The following is an 18,618-nucleotide window of genomic DNA, read 5'->3' on the forward strand; positions in this document are numbered from 1 at the left end:
GGTGTGGAATGAGGCGGTGACCAGCTCCAACAGCTGGCCCAGGGGCACTAAGCACTTATTTTGGAGGTGCCCAGCAACACAGATGCACACACTTACACATCTTTACAGTCCAAATCACCAGACCCTACAGATTGCTTTACCCAGATCTGCCTGTTTAACTGAGACAGACCACGTGGTAATGAGACTGATTTTTCTTTGTTGCATTCTACATTAACATGGGGGGCCAAGTCTCAGAGAAGTGTGAAAAAATAAAAATATGAATTGGGTATTTCCATAATCTTTCTTTAGCATATACAATTTTCCATTTATTTTGACAAAAACCTCCATGAGATATTTCTCCTCGATGGGCTCCCTCTGGAAGTGACTGGAGTCAGAATGATAATAAAAGGTGTGGTATTTGTTAAGTGCTTATTGTGTGTCAGGTACTATACTAAGAAATGGGGAGTATATAAGCAAGTTGGGTTGGACACAGTCCCTATCAATGAATTCACTCATTCAATCGTATTTATTGAGCGCTTACTATGTGCAGAGCACTGTATTAAGTGCTTGGAATGTACAATTCGAGAACAGAAAGAGACAATCCCTGCCCAATGACAGGCTCACAGTCTAAATGGGGGAAACAGACAACAAAACAAAACAAGCAGTCTGGGGTTAATATCCTCAAGATAAATAGAACCATAGATATATACACATCATTAACAAAATAAAAAGAGTAATAAATAACATATACAAATATGCACAAGTGTTGGGGGAAGGGGAAAGAGCAGAAGGAAAGAGTAGGGGGAATGGGGAAGGGAGGAAGCGCAGAGGCAAAGGGAGGGCTCAGTCTGAGAAGGCTTCCTGGAGGAGGTGAGCTCTCAGTAGGGCTTTGAAGAGGGGAAGAGAGTTAGTTTGGCGGATATGAGGAGGGAGGGTATTCCAGGTCAGTGATAGGACGTGGGCCAGGGGTCGATGGGGGGACAGGTGCGAATGGGGGACTGTGAGGAGGTTAGCAGCAGAGGAGCCGAGTGTACAGGGTGGGCTGTAGAAGGAGAGAATGGAGGTGAGGTAGGAGGGGGCTAGGTGATGGAGAGCTTTGAAGACAAGAGTGAGGAGTTTTTGTTTCATCTGTTGCCGACTTGTTCATCCCAAGCGCTTAGTACAGTGCTCTGCACATAGTAAGCGCTCAATAAATACTATTGAATGAATGAATGAAAGGTTGACAGGCAACCACTGGAGGTTTTTGAGGAGGGGAGTGACATGCCCAGAGCGTTTCTGTAGAAGGATAATCCAGGCAGCGGAATGAAGAATAGACTGGAGCAGGGAGAGACAGGAGGATGGGAGATCAGAGAGAAGGCTGATGCAATAAACCAGTCGGGATATTACGAGAGCTTGTACCAGCAAGGTAGCAGTTTGGATGGAGAGGAAAGGGCGGATCTTGGCGATATTGTGAAGGTGAAACCAGCAGGTGTTGGTGACGGATTGGCTGTGTGGGGTGAATGAGAGAGCAGAGTTAAGGGTGACATGACACCAAGGTTGCGGGCCTGTGAGAAGGATGGTAGTGCCGTACACAGTGACAGGGAAGTCAGGAAGAGGACAGGGTTTGGGAGGAAGATAAGGAGCTCAGCCTTGGACATGTTGAGTTTTAGGTGACAGGCGGACATCCAGGTGGAGATTTCCTGAAGGCAGGAGGAGATTCGAGCCTGAAGGGAGGGGGAGAGAACAGGGGAGGAGATGTAGATTAGGGTGTCATCTGTCTAGAGATGATAGTTGACGCCGTGGGAGCAAATGAATTCACCAAGGGAGTGACTATAGATGGAGAACAGAAGGGGGCCAAGAATTGACCCTTGAGGAACCCCTACAGTTAGGAGATGAGAGGGGGAGGAGGAGCCCGTGAAGAAGACCAAGAATGAAAGGCCAGAGAGATGAGGAGAACCAGGAGAGGACGGAGTCCATGAAGCCAAGGTTAGATAAAGTATGGAGGAGAAGGGGATGGTCGACAGTGTCAAAGGCAGCTGACAGGTCGAGGAGGATTAGGACAGAGTAGGAGCCACTGGATCTGACAAGAAGGAGGACAGTGTTGACCTTTGAGACTCTGTCCCATAGGGCCCTCACGGTCTCAATCCTCTTTACAGATGAGGTAACCGAGGTCCAGAGAAGTGAAGTGACTTGGCTAAGGTCACAGAGCAGACAAGTGACAGAGCCAGGATTAGAACCCCTGACCTCTGACTCCCAGGCCCATTCTCTATCCACTACTTCATGCTGCTTCGCCAAGGATTTAGAATTGTATAAAGCCCTTCTCACTGGGGGTTTCTGTCCTACTGGTTGACCTTCAGTGAATGAAAAGTCACTCCTTTGCCTCCCTCTCTCTCCCCCTCCCTGTTTCCCCTTGTCTCTCCCCCACTCCAGGACTATTGGCTGTCTCTCTTGTACAAACGGCTGATTGGCCCCAAGGTCTTAGCGGTCCACGTTGCCGGTCTGCAGAGGAAGCCACGGCCTGGCAGGGTGATCCGGGACAAGCTAAGGATCTACGCTCACTGTACCAGCCATCACAAGTAAGTTCTCGGTCGAGGCACCAATGCAGGAGAACTTCCAGCTGCCCTGGGTTTGTTGCCGTTCTCCCCCTCCCACTTCAGTGTGCCCAGAAATCAACACTTCAGCCATTATGAGGTTCTGAGGAACATTCCTGGAGTTCATGGGTCCTTCAGGATCAATCTTCTGGTTCCTTTCCTGAACCTGAAAAATCTGCCCTAGGATCTCATTCTAATAGTAATAATTGTGGTATTTGTTCAGCGCTTACTCTGAGCCAGACATTGTACTAAGTGGATACACGCAAATCAGGTTGAAGGCAGTCCCTGCCCCACGTGGGCTCACAGTCTCAATCCCCATTTTAAAGATGAGGTAGCTGAGGCACAGAGAAGTGGTTTGCCCAAGATCAAATAGCAGACAAGTGGCAGAGCCGGGATTAGAACCCATGACCTTCTGACTCCCAGGCATGTGCCCTACCCACTAGGTCTGCTTCTACCTTCAGTGATTCCGTTAAATCTGTTTTTAAAATCCGTCCAACCAAAAATTCTCCAGGTGGCTAGCCCTCAACAAGTTTAAAAAGTGCATGCGCAATGCCTCTACTCCATAACATCACCAAGATCTGCCCTTTCCTCTCCATCTAAATCACTACCACCTTAGTACAAGCCCTCATCCTATCCTGACTGGATTCCTGAATCAGCCTGCTTTTTGACCTCCCAACCTCCTGCATCTCCCCATTTCGGTCCTTACTTCACTCTACTGCCTGGATTATCTTTCTACCGAAACATTCAGGGCATGTTATCCCCCTCCTTAAAAATCTTCAGTGGTTGCCTAGTGGATACTCCCCATATCAAACAAAGCTTCAAAGCTCTCCATCACCTTGCCCCTTTTTACCTCACCTCCCTTCTCTCTTACTACATCCCAGCCCACACACTCCACTCCTCTGGTGCTAGCCTTCTCACTGTGCCTCGATCTCACCTGTTCAACCGCCGACCCCTGGCCCACGTCCTACCTCTGGCCTGGAACACCCTCCCTCCTCAAATCTGCCAAACAATCACTGTTCCCCCCTTCAAAGCCCTACTGAAGGCTCACCTCTTCCAAGAGGCCTTCCCAGCCCAAGCCCCATCTTTCTCAATCCCCCTCCTTTCCAAGTCACCTTGACTCGCTTCCTTTGTTCTTCCACCCCTCTTCCTGCCCCACAGCACTTATGTATATATGTATAATTCTATTTATTTATATTGATGCCTGTTTACTTGTTTTGATGTCTGTCTCCCTCCACTCTAGACTGTGAGCCCGCTGTGGGCAGATATTGACTCCTTATTGCTGAATTGTACTTTCCAAGCGCTTAATATAGTGCGCTGCACACAGTAAATGCTCAGTAAATACAACTGAATGAATTAATGAATCTACAAGCCCCACATTGAAGGTGGATGATGATTACTAGAAACCCACCCTGGGAATTATTCCTGCCTGGCAAACCCCTGAAGAAGGCCCCTGCCTAGCCCCCCATCCTATTCTGGGATGTGGTCGGAGGATCATCCTCCTAGAGAGGAGACAGAGCATCTCTGAAAACGAAGAGGATATTGGGGTTGGAGACATCTCCCTATCTGACAAATCAGGAACGGAAAGCACAAAAGACCCTCGAAGGTCAGGTTACCCAGCAGCCCCAGGTCCTTCCCCTCCTGATGAGAGGGGGAGCCCATCCCAATTCATTTCTCTATGATAAGACTGTCAGTGAACCATTAGAGGAGGAGCCAGGGGGCTGGGGTCACTTGTCCTGTCTGCAGACACAAGTATCTTTTGTGGATGAGGACAGTCAGGGTTGTCACATTCCTGCTGGTTTTCAACATCCCTCCTGCTCAACAGGAAGCCCTACCCGTTATCTGAAAGGACTGACTGCTTCATGGCTTTTGTTTCACATTATCTGATCTCCAGACAAGGAGCCACTGTCCTCCTAGCCCCTGCTAGTCTCTGGGGTAACCACAAAAATGCTGGACCTCATCCATAAAAGAGAAAAAATACACTCAGTGCCTCAGCACCACCACCACCAATACAACCTCCCATGTGGCACAACCTGCCACAGAGGTCATTTCTTTAGCTGGCCAATTCCAGGAAGCCAATCAATCAGTGGTGTTTATTGAGCGCTTACTTTGCACAGAGCACTATACTAAGCTCTCGGGAAAGTACAATACAACAGAGTTGATAAACATGTTCCATCCCCCAATGAACTTACAGTCTAGAGATGAACTTACAGTCCAGAGATGAACCAACTGGAAGAAAAAGAGAATTGAAAGAAAGAGTACTCCCTGCCGGAGTAACGGTAGGATAGGTAGGAGTCCTGGCCAAGAGACTAGAAGAGATTTTAGTGAGTGTCTAACTTAGATCCTGCAGTTTGTCAGCCCTGTGTTGACTCAGTAACTGTCCTCATTATTAAGCAGGCCATGACAGGCCAGTGGCCATGATGGAAATGAACCTTTGGAAGTCAGGACCCCTTCCCTCTTTAGTTCAAAGTTCTTTGGCCACTTCATGTGTGTTGTAGCTGCTCATTAGCCCCAGCTCCAACGGATCCACCATTTCTCTCTAGCAGTCAGTCAATCGTATTTACTGAGTGGTAACTACATGCAGAGCACTGCATTTAACCAGTTAGGAGAAGGCAATATGATAACCTACATATTCCCTGCCCACAACGGGCTTACAGTCTAGAGCAGTGCTCTGGACGGAGGTGTTTATCAAAAGGTAGGGAAGGCCAGCAGGTGACCCCATTGGGTCCCCGCTGTCCACCATCCTAGATGCACTGAGCTCCCAGTCCTTGAGAGTCAATCAATCAATCCATCCATGGTATTTATTGAGCACTTTACTAAGCACTATACTAAGCGCTTGATAGAGTAAGCAATATAAGAAGAGGTGATAAAACACATTCTCCGCCCACATTTATTCATTCATTCAATTCTCAATTGTACTTACTGAACGTTTACTATGTGCAGAGCACTGTACTGAGCACTTGGGAGAGTACAATATAACAATAAACAGACACATTCCCTACGGTCTAGAGGGGAGTTTACAGTTCTTTTATAGACTTGTCTCTAATCTGGACGATAAGGCATTAGAAGCCAGATGCTTAAGAATCTCTGATCTTCTGATGAAACCAGCTTAGTACCTGCTACTCAGATAAGCATGAATCAGAAAGTGGAGCAGCACGTCTCAGTGGTAGGAGCCCGGGCTTGGGAGTCAGAGGTTGTGGGTACTACTCCCAGCTCTGCCACTTGTCAGCTGTGTGACTTTGGGCAAGTCACTTCACTTCTCTGTGCCTCATTTACCTCATCTGTAAAATTTAGACTGTGAGTCCCACATGATATAAGGATAACCTGATAACCTTTATATCCACCCCAGGGCTTGGAACAGTGCTCGGCAGGTAGTAAGTGCTTAACAAATACCACCATTATTATTATTATCATTATTAGCGAGCAAGGGATGTGGCAGAAGTAAAGGGGTATAGCTCTGGCACTGGCTTACTATATAATGTTTGTGGCACTGACTTACTATATAATACTGAAGACACTGACCTACTATATAATGGTGGGTAAGTCACACTGCCTTTCCCAATAGAGCGATAGTGCTTGACTTGTCAAAAATAAAGAGGCACATGCCAATTCCCAGGAATGCCCACTGCTTCCCACTCTGGACTGGAGGGATGGGAACCAGTCTACCCAGAACCCCTCACAAAGGGGGAAAGGGATTCAGGGTGGAAAACCTCTGAGACACAAACCATTCTGGTGAGATAGCTTATGTTTCCGAGGAAGAGGAGAGGCCCTCAGACAAGTTCAAGACCTCCTGGATCCCGATGAATCTTGAAGAAAACTCAAAGCTTTTGGGGTTCAAGTTCATCTAGTCTTGGCCAGACACGGCTTCCTGCTTCTCAGAAAAAAAAAAACGGCTCATAAAAAAGATTCCTGAGGCTTCTTGGACATCAAATGACTCTTACAAAACAATATTTTGATGAGTTAAGTGTAAATGAATCAGAAACATGTGGATTAAATTTCCCTTCAAATTCACAGGGGCTTCAGAATTATGGGGAAAAATGTTTGGCAAAACATGGTCCAACTTGCCGAACCCAAAAAGTTTGAAACAGACTCGGAGACCATGGATAAAGCCAGATTTCAGGCAGGTTTGCCTAACTCTGAGGTGGCCAGGCTCAGGGCCAGGCCTCCACACCCAGCACCCCCTCTCGGCCTCAGGGGGAGAGTTTGGCATGAGCAGAGATTGCGTGGGATCTGGAGGTCGTCCGGGGCCCCGGGCCCCCACCTGAAGTCCTCCACCTCTTCCACCCAGTACATCCCCAACCCCAACCCTCCCACTCCCATCCCCCATGGCAACCTGGGGAGGATGTCAGATGGGGAAGGAACAGCCAGAGAAGATAAACTCCAGACACAGAGAATTGCCGTTGGTGGGAATACCGTGAGCAGCAGGGAATGGAGCAGAGGTGGGAAAAATACAACCCAGACACTTTTCCCTAGGAAGATTTATTGGCCTAAAGGATATGCACTTGGATCTGTACCCTTTAAAGACTTTATCAGGATTATGGTACTTATTAAGCACTTACTATGTGCCAAGCACTGTTCTAACTACTGGGGTAGGTACAAGTTAATCAGGTTGGACACAGTCCCTGTCTCATCTAAGGCTCACAGTCCAAGTATTAAGGAGTAGGATTCAATGCCCATTTTATAGGTAACATCACTCAGGCACAGAGAAGTTAAGTCACTTCCCCAAAATCATACAGTAGGCACATGGCAGGGCCTGGATTAGAACCCAGATCTTTCTGACTCCCAGGCCCATGCTCTATCCACTGGGCCGTGCTGTTTCTTTATCCACAGCCCCCTCAGCCCTAAAGCACTTATGTGCATATCTGCAATTAATTTTAATGCCTGCCACGACTCCTAGACTGTAAACTCCTGGTGGGAAGGGAACATATCTACCCATTCTGGTGTATTGTACTCTCCAAAGTGCTTAGTACAATGCTCTGCACACAATAAGTGCTCAATAAATACCTCTGATGGACTGACTGATTGATTGTAAAAGGGCTAGCTGATCTCTCTGTGACTGCAGGTCAGGATTCGGCCAAGGCTTCAGACATTCCTGGGGAACCATTATCAACTAAGCCAGCTTCTCCCTAAAATTATCTCCTTGGCAGAAAGGGGGAGAAAGAGGATGAACATTCTTCTGAGAACCTAATTCAGCACTGGGCCATGCTTACCAAGCTGTGCAACTATCTAGCCCCTGCAGACCTGGTGCAATCGCCATCCCAGCTACAGGGAACCAGGGAGAGATGATTTAGCCTGTTCCAACATGGGCAAGCTAAACACTTCCTGGGTAACTCGCTCTGTCCATTACAGTGCATCAGTCTTTTCTGACTTGGTTTGACCTCTGCAGGGATAACGGAAGTGAAGTAGGAAGGTTGCCGAGCAGCTTGGAGAGTCAGTTTCCTCTAGTGATGTGTAGTGATGTTTCCCTCGCATTCTTCACTTCCCATTTATTCCAGAGGATTCCTTTAGACTAAACTGTTGGAAGAGCAAGTTTGCCTCTGCAGACAGGTTGCTGGCTCCCATGGGAGGGAAATCCAGTGTAGTCTCAGCAAAAGAAACATCCTCTAGTCTTGGCTAATAGAGGCATCGTTGTTGATGTCACATCTCCAGCTTTCAGCTTCCAACTAAATTCCCTCTTTACTGGGATTCCCCAGAAGGGCTCCCATCCAAACCAATATCAGTGTCCATCATTAGAGTAACTGGGGGGGGAAATGAAACCTGAATGAGAAATTATTTCCCTTCCTATAGAATTTGTCCATCAGAAAGTAAAGGGTCTGTTTCCTGTTGCTTGTTATTATAGCGATGAAACCCTCTTTTCCCAGTTGGGAATTTGTTTCTCTCTATGCAACACCTTAAGTTTTGTTTCCATTAAATTTCTGTTGATGATAATAATAATACTGCTAATAGTAATAATAACCATGGCATCTGTTAAGGTCTTACCATGTACTAAGCACTATACTGAGTGCTGGGGTACTTGAAAGATGATCAGGTTGGACACAGTCCCTGTCCCACCCGGGGCTCACCGTCTAGGGGCGACTGAGAACAGGCAATAAATCCCTACTTTAGAGATGAAGAAACCGAGGCACAGAGAAGTTAAGTGACTTACCGAGGTCACACAGCACTCAAGTGTTGGAGCTGTTAGTAGAACCCAAGTCCTCTGACTTCCAGGCCCATGCTCTCTCCATTAGGCTATGCTCCTGATATATTGGGTTGCCACCCAAGTGAATTTTCTCCTGTTTGAACAAGTTGAGAGAGCAAAGTGTGGATTACTGTTCTCTCCCAAGCTCTTAGTACAGTGTTCTGCACACAGTAAGTGCTCAATAAATATGATTGATTGACTGGTTGATTGATTGAGCGGAGTGACCTGGCCTGCAAGTGGATAGGGTGAGGAGAAGGAAGCCCTGGGAGAAGCCACTTGGCAGTGTCCTCAGTAGCAAAAGAGGCCTGGGGACCCAACTGGGCATGGGGCAGTTGGGGGTGATGGACAACTTGCCCCTTCCTGGGAGATGGTGGAAACGAAGGTGAGAAGCAGCATAGCCTAGTGGCAAGAGCATGGGCTTAGGAGTCAGAGGATTGGGTTCTAAACCTAGCTCCGCCACTTGTCTTCTGTGTGACCTTGGGCAAATCACAACTTCTCTGGGCCTCAGTTACCTCATCTGTAAAATAGGATTAAGTCTGTGAGCCCCACATGGGGCAGGGACTGTGTCCAATCTGATTACCTCATATCTACCCCGCACTTAGAATAGTGTTTGGCACATAGTAAGTGCTTAACAAATAACATCATTATTATTATTATTATTATTATTATTGCTCAGTGGGAGGGAGGGAGAACAGTCACCAGGGGAAGCCCCAGTCACCTGCTCTCAGAAAGAGGGATGAGGGAGAGAAGAGGGAGGAAGGAGGACCTTCCCTTTTCCCTAGAGAGATCTCCACTTCCACTCTCAGGGCTAAAAATCTCCAGTCACACTAGTTCCCCACCTTCTCCCAAGGGGTGGGGAAGGTTTTCCTCAATTCAGCCACCTCCCTAACACTGTCTCAGCCTCAAGATATTGGAGTAGATGTCTCTGAAGGAAAAGGGGGAAAGTGTCCTCTTTTCTCACTGCCTCCTCTCCCCTCCTCTCTCTCTTTCTCTCTCTCTCTTTTTCTTCTTTCATATCCAATTACTTTCTCCACCTTCAAATCCTTATTGAAGACACATCTCCTCCAAGAGGTCTTCCCAGACTAAGTCCTCCTTTCCTCTTCTCCTATCCCCTTTTGCATCACCTTGACTTGCTCCCTTTATTCACCCCCCCTCCGGCCCACAGCACTTATGTACATATATGCAATTTTATTTATTTATATTAATGTACGTCTCCTCCTCCAGACCATAAAGGGGATGTGTCTGTATATTGTTTTATTGTACTCTCCCAAGTACTTAGTAGAGTGCTATGGACACAGTAAGTGATCATTAAATATGATTGACTGACTTTCATTTCTTTCCTCTTCTTAACCCTCCTTCTCTTCCCCTCCATCCTTCTCCTCACATTTTTACCCCTCCTTTCCTCCCTTTCTTTTCTACCCTTGCTCACCTTGCTTCCTCTACCAACCTGGTCGCAGGTGCCAGAATTCCAACAGCTGCCAGCCTGCTTAGTTTGACTTTCCCTGTTTTTTCCTCCCAGAGAAAGGATCGGTAAATCATATTTTTTGATCATTTACTGCTTGCAGAGCACTGTACTAATCACTCAGGAGAGAACAATATAACGGAGCTGGTAGACATGTTCCCTTCCCAAAAGGAGCTTAGAGTCTAGAGGGATGTCTTCAATCTCTTCAGTCTAATTCCCTGCAGGAAGATTATGGAGTGAAATGGAAGTCAAAAAAATCAAAAAAACTAAAGCCCAAGATTAGATGAGCAAAAGCAAAATGTGTTTAAATTCCTTGTCTTCAAATATAGAAACATTACCATTTCTGTGTATATCATAGTACACTAAGTAATGTCCTAATTAAATTAATCCTGTATTTACATTTCCGGCTATTTGCATCCCTTTCTCCCCAAGCTACAATAAACTATAATAAAAAAGAGTGCGCTGTATCGTTAACAAGCCTACATATTTCCCGTTTACCCTTTTGAGAGAAGCATTAATCCTCTAGACTGTAGGCACCTTGTGGGCAGGAAATGTGCCTGTCAGCTCTGGTGGATTATATTCTCCCAAGTATATAGTTCAATGCTCTGCACACAAAAAGCACTAAATAAATACCAGTGATGGGTTGATCCTTTAAGACCAATGTTCTAACCAGTCCCCTAGTGCCCTGAAAGAGCCCCATGGCCTTTATTATTGTTGTGATTTACTTAGCGCCTCCAAATTCATGGCAACTTGAGGGGTTATCCAAAGTTAAACTAAAAGAAGGTCCTTGCCCTCAAGGAAACTATAATCTAATAGAAATTTAACGAGTAGTGAGAATGAGAAACAGTGTGGTCTGATGGATAGAGCACGAGTCTGGGAGTCAGAAGGATCTGGGTTCTAATCGTGACTCCTCCTCTTACCAGCTGTGTGACCTTAGGCAAGCCACTTAACTTCTCTGTGCATCCGCAAAATGGGGATTGAGCTGTGAGCCCTATGTGGGACCAGAGACTGTGTCCAAACTAATTAGCTTGTATCTCCCCCAGTGCTTAGTTCAGTGCCTGTCACAAGGTAAGTCTAACAAATACCATAAAAAAGAGTAAAATAGTATCTGAATAAGGATGCAAGCCACAGAATAAGCTTTCTCCCCAAAGGGTAAAATAGGAAAGGAAGAGGGTTAAGGGGTTATAGACACAGCCAAAAAAACTGACAGGTTTCTCCTTCGCTTACATGCTTTTGTTTTTATTAATCTAGAGCCAAGTAACACATTAGGAACAAGGGGGAGTTGGAGGCAGGAAATACAGGGAACAGCAGAAGGCTGAAGGCAGAATCCCTGCTCCAGAATTCTTCCCACCTTTCCTCTTGTAAACAAACTATCTTCCTTGTTTTGATTTTTTTCTTTTGCTTCTTGAAAGCCATTTATAGAACACTGAGGTCTTCCTCCTAACTCCTGTGTTTTCGTCTTCTCCCCGTATCTGTCTTCCCAATTAACAGCCACAACTATGTCCGTGGATCCATTACCCTTTACATCATCAACCTGCATCGATCAAGAAAGAAAATCAAACTGGCCGGAACACTCAGGGACAAGATCGTTCACCAGTATCTCCTGCAACCCTACGGGCAGGAAGGGCTCCAGTCCAAGTGAGTGAAATCTAAGAGGGGCAGGTGGCCGGCAACCATTAACACAGCAGGAGCATGGGGGACTGAGGGTGGAGTGTCTGCCAATCATCACCAGGTTTTATGCCAGGCTGTTCCGGTATTCAGCTGGCCTGTACCCTGTCTGGGACCTAAACAGAACCACGAGCTTTTATATCTATTTTTTTCTCCTTAAGCACCTGGCCTCCTTCCACAGCCTACTTCTGCTAGGCATCACGGGTTCATCTGAACTCTGAAGGAGAACAGGATTTATTCATTCACTCAAGAGTATTTATTGAGCGCTTCCTGTACTAAATGCTTGGAATAGTACGGTACAATAACAATGTAACGCCATGGTCCTGAAGCAAGTGTGGGGGTCAGAGAGCCCCAGAAAAATGCTCTTGGGTTGGCCAGACTCGGGTATGCAGCCATAAAATGGCCACTGTGACACCATCACATGAAGCATGATGAGTGTGATGTCATGTGTGTCTACTTAGCCAGCACTGGTGTGTCCATCCTCGTGGGCCACCCTGAGTGAGGATGAGCAAAGGCAGAAACCGGTCTGCCCTAGGATAAGTCCTGTTGTGTTGGGGGAGGCTGCTGGCTCTTAGGTCTGTCATCCCCAGCCACCAAAACCCCAACGTCTTTGCAGCTCCCGTTCTCTCTCAGCAGGAGGCAACACAGGCCAAAATTTTGAAGGCCTTTGTAGTGGGAGATCTCCCAACCCCTGACATGCTCATCCTCTCTAAAAGGAAGGCACTCTGAAGAAATGGCAGTACTAACTGGGGTTGCCTCCATTCCATTTCTGCTGTTCACGAAGTTTGACAAAGCTGTAAACTTGGAGCAGGTGGCCTGCACACCCACAGCTGTCCACAGATAATTGTTCGCGGTTCGGGGGCTCCAACTGGGCTTCTGGCCGCATGCATGTAGCAAAACAAAGCGAGCTGGGAAGTCATCTGCTGAAATTGTTTCCCCCACACTGCCTCAGTGTCAACACCCACTTTTTTCATGTGACTTCTGGCTGGGTATGAGGAGACTTCACTCTTCATGTGTCCCGGGTTGCGCCGTTCCAAACTTTGCCTAAAGCGTTGTACAAGAATAAATCCTCCCTCTATCGTTAGCGTTGTACATCGGTAAATCTCCCTTCTTTTCTTTCCTATTACCGTGTGCCATTGGAGTGGCCATTCACCCTGTTTTATAGTGGACAGTCTGTTTCTCAAGTGGTGTGTGCAACTTTATCTCTGGTATTTTTGTTTTAAGCACCCGTCTCCCGCCACCTCAGCTCTTGCTGTTGAGTCCTGTGGCTCAGAAGTGGTGCCCATGTTCACGGGGACCTGGAGGGGAAGGCAATGTCTCTGGGTTGAGTCTTTGTAGATGCTGCCTACCCTCCCTTCTCGGTGGATTCCTAATTGGATCTGCTTACTCGTCTCAAATGCTGCTAGCAGTTGCCTAATCTAGTTCCTGCTGGATAACTGACTGCTGAGACCCTATAGTACTGGTAATAGTATTTATTCAGCTCTTACAGAGTGCAGAGCACTGTATTAAGTGCTGGGAGAAGATACACCCATGAGAATTAAATAGGGCCCCTTGTCTGCACAGGGATCACAGTCTAAAAGTTTAAAATAGGGTGAAGGTATTGCAGTCAGACACAAAAGAAGTGAGGAAACATTAAAACACAACACAAATAAATAGACAGCAGAGGCACCGAGTCTCGGAGGAGTCTGAGAGCACGCGGTAGCAAGCCAAGAGCAAGGACTCTTGGTGGTGGGAGGGAAGGTAGTGGTTACATAATTCTTTTTGCAATATTGATGGAAATGTCCAAAAGCGCATGGGATAGGCTATTATGCCCAGCCAGGACACATGGAACATGCCAGGAGCAGGGACTCTCGGTGGTGGGAGGGAAGGCAGTGGCTACTGCTGTGTTTTTCTCTGGGACAATGGAAAGATCTGGGAGTGCATGGGAGCATCTTTTATCCCCGGCCCGGCAAGCACGGATCAACCCCGGGAGAGGAATCTGGCGGTTTCAAGGTTTTTTTCTCAGCAAGGATGGAAAAGTCCCTGGGACACCAGAGGGTCCCTTGAGAGCTGCAGGGGTGTTCCAGGGCGATGCCAGATGAGAGTGAGTCTCCTGTCACTTCTGGGGCACCTCCACTGGTCATTGTGGCAAAAGGGATTCATTCAACGGGAACTCAAAGGATGACCTGTAATAGCGGAAGCTATTTAGGACAGCCGAGGGGCAGGGCTGACTCTGGGCGGGGAAGCTCTCTCTTGCCTAACCAGAGTGGTACTAGGAGATCAACGGTGGAGGTGGTGCTCCAGGAGACTGATGCCCTCTAATAATAATAATAATATTGTTGGTATTTTTAAGTGCTTACTGTGTGCAGAGCACTGTTCTAAGCGCTGGGGTAGATACAGGGTAATCAGGTTGTCCCACATGAGGCTTACGGTTTTCATCCCCACTGTACAGATGAGGTAACTGAGGCACAGAGAAGTGAAGTGACTTGCCCACAGTCACAGCTGACAATCGGCGGAGCCGGGATTCGAACCCATGACCTCTGACTCCCAAGTCCGGGTTCTTTGCACTGAGCCATGCTGCTTCGCTAGTCCCTGACCCCTGATTCCAACAGGAAGCACCACCAGCTGCCGCTGTGCTAAACACCACTGCCCCTTCCCTTTCCTTCCCTTTGACCTCCCCAAGCTGCCACTCTCGGGAGCTGCTTGTTTCTTGCTTCTACTTTTACATTTGAAGTCTGGAAGTGCTGAGATTGTTCTAGAGGTGGATTTGTGGCCAGGTCTTAGGGTCAGTGGCAAGGTGGCCCCATCGGGCCCCGTGCGGTGGCTACCCACCAGTACCTCCCAAACTACCATGGGCCTCCCCACTCCTCCCCAGATCCCCCAAGCTTCTCAGGGAGCAGAACTATTCATGCATTCAATAGTATTTATTGAGCGCTTACTATATGCAGAGCACTGTACGAAGCGCTTGGAATGTACAAATCGGAATGTACCAAACTATGAGAATGGTCATAGCCATCGCCCAAGATCGGGAGGCCACGTGAGCTTCCCATGCTGCCTACCAGCCTGTGGTGCCAGGTGCCAGGTGGATAGGAGGGAATGACAGAAATGTGGGCAGTTGAAGCAGTGGAGTGGGGGCATCAAATCAATAGAGAAGCAGCATGGCCTAGTGAGAGTCTGGGAGTCAGAGGACATGGATTTTAATCCCGGCTCTGCCACTTGTCTGCTGTGTGACTTTGGGCAAGTCACTTCATTTCTCTGGGCCTTGGTTACCTCATCTGTAAAGGGTGGATTAAGACTGTGAGCCCCATGTGGGACAGGGACTGTGTCCAACCTGATTAACGTGTATCTACCTCAGTGCTTAGAACAACGCTTGGTATAATAGTAAGCGCTTTACCAATACCATAATTATTATTACTATTTTTTTATTATTATTATTCTCATCTCTTCCCATTCTCCTGCCAACTCTTTTCACTCTAGTCAGTCAGTCAGTCATTTGTAGAGCACTTACTGTGTGCAGAGCACCGTACTAAGCGTTTGGGAGAGTACAATATAACAATGAACAGACATTCTCTGGTCACAGTAAGTCACCCATCTTTGTTCTCAGCCTCCCTTCCCTTTTCCAGGCCGTTCCATACTCCTGGCACAGCCCTTCACTTCCCATCTGCCAAGCCCCTTCTCTTCCCCCTCAGGCAGGAAGCCTTCCCAGACCAAGCTAAGCGGGGAGAGAGGGGAGAGGAGGAGGGGCCAGATGAGGACTCTCCAGACCCCTCAGTATGGTGATTACCCTTTCCCTCGGGAGCTGCTTTATGTCTTTCAAATGTAAAATCACTAAAGCAGAAATCAAGAACAAACATATCATACTAAGTTAGGATAGCAGTCGGTTTGGGTTTGTGTGGCATCTGCACGCTAATCTAACAGGCTTGTCATGATGGATTTCCTCCAGAGTGGGAGAGAATCTCTGCCCCTTAGCCATGGGTGCTACTGAGGTGTGAAGAACCCATTCTTACCCTAATTTCGAGCATGGTGAAGTGGGTAGAGCACGGGCCTGGGAGTCACAAGATCTTGGGGTCTAATCCCCGGCTCAGCCACTTGTCTGCTTTCTGACCTTGGACAAGTCACTTCCCTTCTTTGTGCCTCAATTACCTCCTCTGTAAAATGGGGGTTGAGACTGTGAGCCCCACGTGGGATAGGGACTGTGTCCAACACAATTTGCTTATATCTACCCCAGTGCTTAGTACAGTGCCTTGCACAGAGTAAGCACTTAACAAATACCAGAATTGTTATTATTATTAACCCCCAAAAGGCTCCTAATCTACAGCAGAGCTGGGAGGAGTGGGGCACAGGTGACTGATAAGTCATGGAGATTCCCTTCAACAGGCAGCTGCCTTCGCTACTGATAATAATAATAATTGTGGTATTTGTTAAGCACTATGTGCCAAGCACTGTTCTAAGCAATGGAGTAGATACAAGATAATCAGGTTGGACACAGTCCATGTCCCACATGGGCTCACAGTCTTAATCCCCATTTTACAGAGGAGGTAACTGAGGCCCAGAGTAGTGATGGGACTTGTCCAAGGTCACACAGCAGACACGTGGCAGAGCTGGAATTTGAACCCATGTCCTCTGACTTCCAGGCCTGTGATCTTTCCACTAGACTACGCTTCTTTCCTATATTCATATATAAGACTACTTATTTTGTTTTGTTCTGTTTTGTTTTGTTGTCTGTCTCCCGCATTTAGACTGTGAGCCAGTTGTTGGGCAGGGATTGTCTCTATCTGTTGTCGAATTGTACATTCCAAGTGCTTAGTACAGTGTTCTGCACATAGTAAGTGCTCAATAAATAGGATTGATTGAATGAATGCATGAATGAATGAATGAAAGAAAGTAGCCTCTTCACTGCCAGGATTGTTTGTGCCAGCCTAGGATTAGTCCATAGATGTTTGGTGTCTTGCCCACCACCTTAGGTTCTCGAGAGCAGGAACCAGGACTCGTGCCCAACATGGAGACTCAATAAGCACTAAATGACAACATGAAGAGGCAGTTGTTTGGGGATGGGGTGTCTCGCAGGAAGGGTGTGGTTCTGGGTACAGATGCACTCTGCAGTGGAAATTTAAAAGGAAAGGAAATTCCAGGAAGTGATTTTATTCTTCTGATGTCTCCTTTGCTCTTTTATAAGCCTTTTGGGGCCAGAATGTCTATTCTGCTCATTCCTTGAGGCAACATGAGGCAGTGCTGGCACAACATAGGGGAAGGGGGGCTTGAGGAGAAGGAGGAGAGACAGGAGGAGGAGGAGAGGAGAGAGTCAAGCCTGGAGTAAATTTGATGTTAATGCTCAGAAAGGCAACAGAGTTAGCTCAAGTAAACTTTCAAACCTCCCTCCACCATCAATTCTCCCAGTGGCCGAGCCCAGTAGCCCCTCAGACTTTCAGGGGTATTGGCCACCATGACAGGCAAAGTTTCTGGATAAAAAGAGTCATCTAACTCTCTTAACTCCCTAAGCAGGGCTCTTGAGGATTTACAAAACAGCAGCTCTAGTTTCCAAAAGCCTCTGTGACATCCAATTAGAAAGAACATCACTTCTCACAAAATAATCTTTAGATTTAGCTGCCCACTTCATAATGAACCCCGAAGAGGTTCAATCTCTCCCAGATCAGTATGTCCGCAAAATAGGAGGTACGTACCTTTCAGGGCCAAGAATTACAACGCACTTTTTCCAGGTAGAAGAAGACTCTTCCTCAACTGAAAAGGACATCCTTCAGCTCAGTAAATTGACCTTTGCTTCAAAGACAGTGTGGCTCTCAATGAGATTGTATTCAAGGTTTAGTGTCACATTTGAAAATCTCTTGCAAACTTTTACGTAGTGTCCCGGAGAGCACAGTAGTGCAAATTTTCTGGCCCCTTGCCATTCAGGATGAACACTGATCAGACACCAAAGGTTAAGAGGAGAAAGGTAGAGCAGCAACGTGGCCTGGTGGACAGAACAAGGATCCGGGAGTTAGAACCCAGATCCTTCTAACTCCAGATCCACCACTGGCCTGCTGTGTGACCTTGAACAAGTCACTTAACTTCCCTTATTGTAAAATGGGGATTAAAACTGTGAGCCCCGTGACGGACAGAGACTGTGTCCAACCCGATTAGCCTGTATCTACCCCAGCGTTAGTACAGTGCCTGGCACATGGTAAGCACTTAACAAATACCACTTTAAAAAAAGAAAGCTATGTCTTTCTTTTCTCAGGACATATGTTTGAGTTCTTTGGGCAGTAGGTGCCTCTTTCAGAGGGCAGGTTCCCATCCTATTAATATTACTTTTATCGCCATCATCATCATCATTATTATATTTGTTAAGCCCTTTCTACGGGTCAAGCATTATTCTAAGCGCTGAGGTAGATAGAAATTAATCAGGTTGGACACAGTCTTTATCCCACTTGGCGCTCACAGTCTAAGTAGGAAGGAATAGGATTTAATCCCCAATTTACAGTTGAAGAAAATGAGGCACTGAGAAGACCTGCCCAAGGTCACACAGCAAACTAATGGTAGAGCCAGGATTAGAACTCAGGTCCTCTGACTCCCAGCCCATGATCTTTCCACTAGGCCATGCTGCTTCTCATAATGCCCTGTGCCCAAAGGCACATAATGCTAGACTGCTGGTACAGAGAACCGAATATCTCTGATCACTTAATAGCAGTAGGGCAGATCAAACAATATTTATTCAGTACCCAAATGCCAAGTAGCCATTTTTGTAAGTGAATGTAGACTCTAGATTGCATGCTCTGACTCTGGCTTTT

At 47.0% G+C, this 18,618-nt stretch overlaps 1 protein-coding gene across 1 annotated transcript in view; it reads left to right on the forward strand.

Annotated features, from left to right (window-relative positions):
- HPSE2 (heparanase 2 (inactive)) overlaps positions 1-11,833 on the forward strand; it is a 563,007-nt gene extending 551,174 nt beyond the window's left edge. Inside the window, exons 10-11 of the mRNA XM_029059340.2 lie at positions 2,389-2,534; positions 11,678-11,833. Coding sequence (XP_028915173.2) covers positions 2,389-2,534; positions 11,678-11,828 — 297 coding nt within the window. The 3' untranslated portion in view covers positions 11,829-11,833. The remainder of the gene's footprint in view (positions 1-2,388; positions 2,535-11,677) is intronic.
- Positions 11,834-18,618: the final 6,785 nt, after the last annotated feature.

The sequence above is a fragment of the Ornithorhynchus anatinus genome, chromosome 3 (assembly GCF_004115215.2).
Source record: "Ornithorhynchus anatinus isolate Pmale09 chromosome 3, mOrnAna1.pri.v4, whole genome shotgun sequence".
Classification (NCBI taxonomy): Eukaryota; Metazoa; Chordata; class Mammalia; order Monotremata; family Ornithorhynchidae; genus Ornithorhynchus; species Ornithorhynchus anatinus.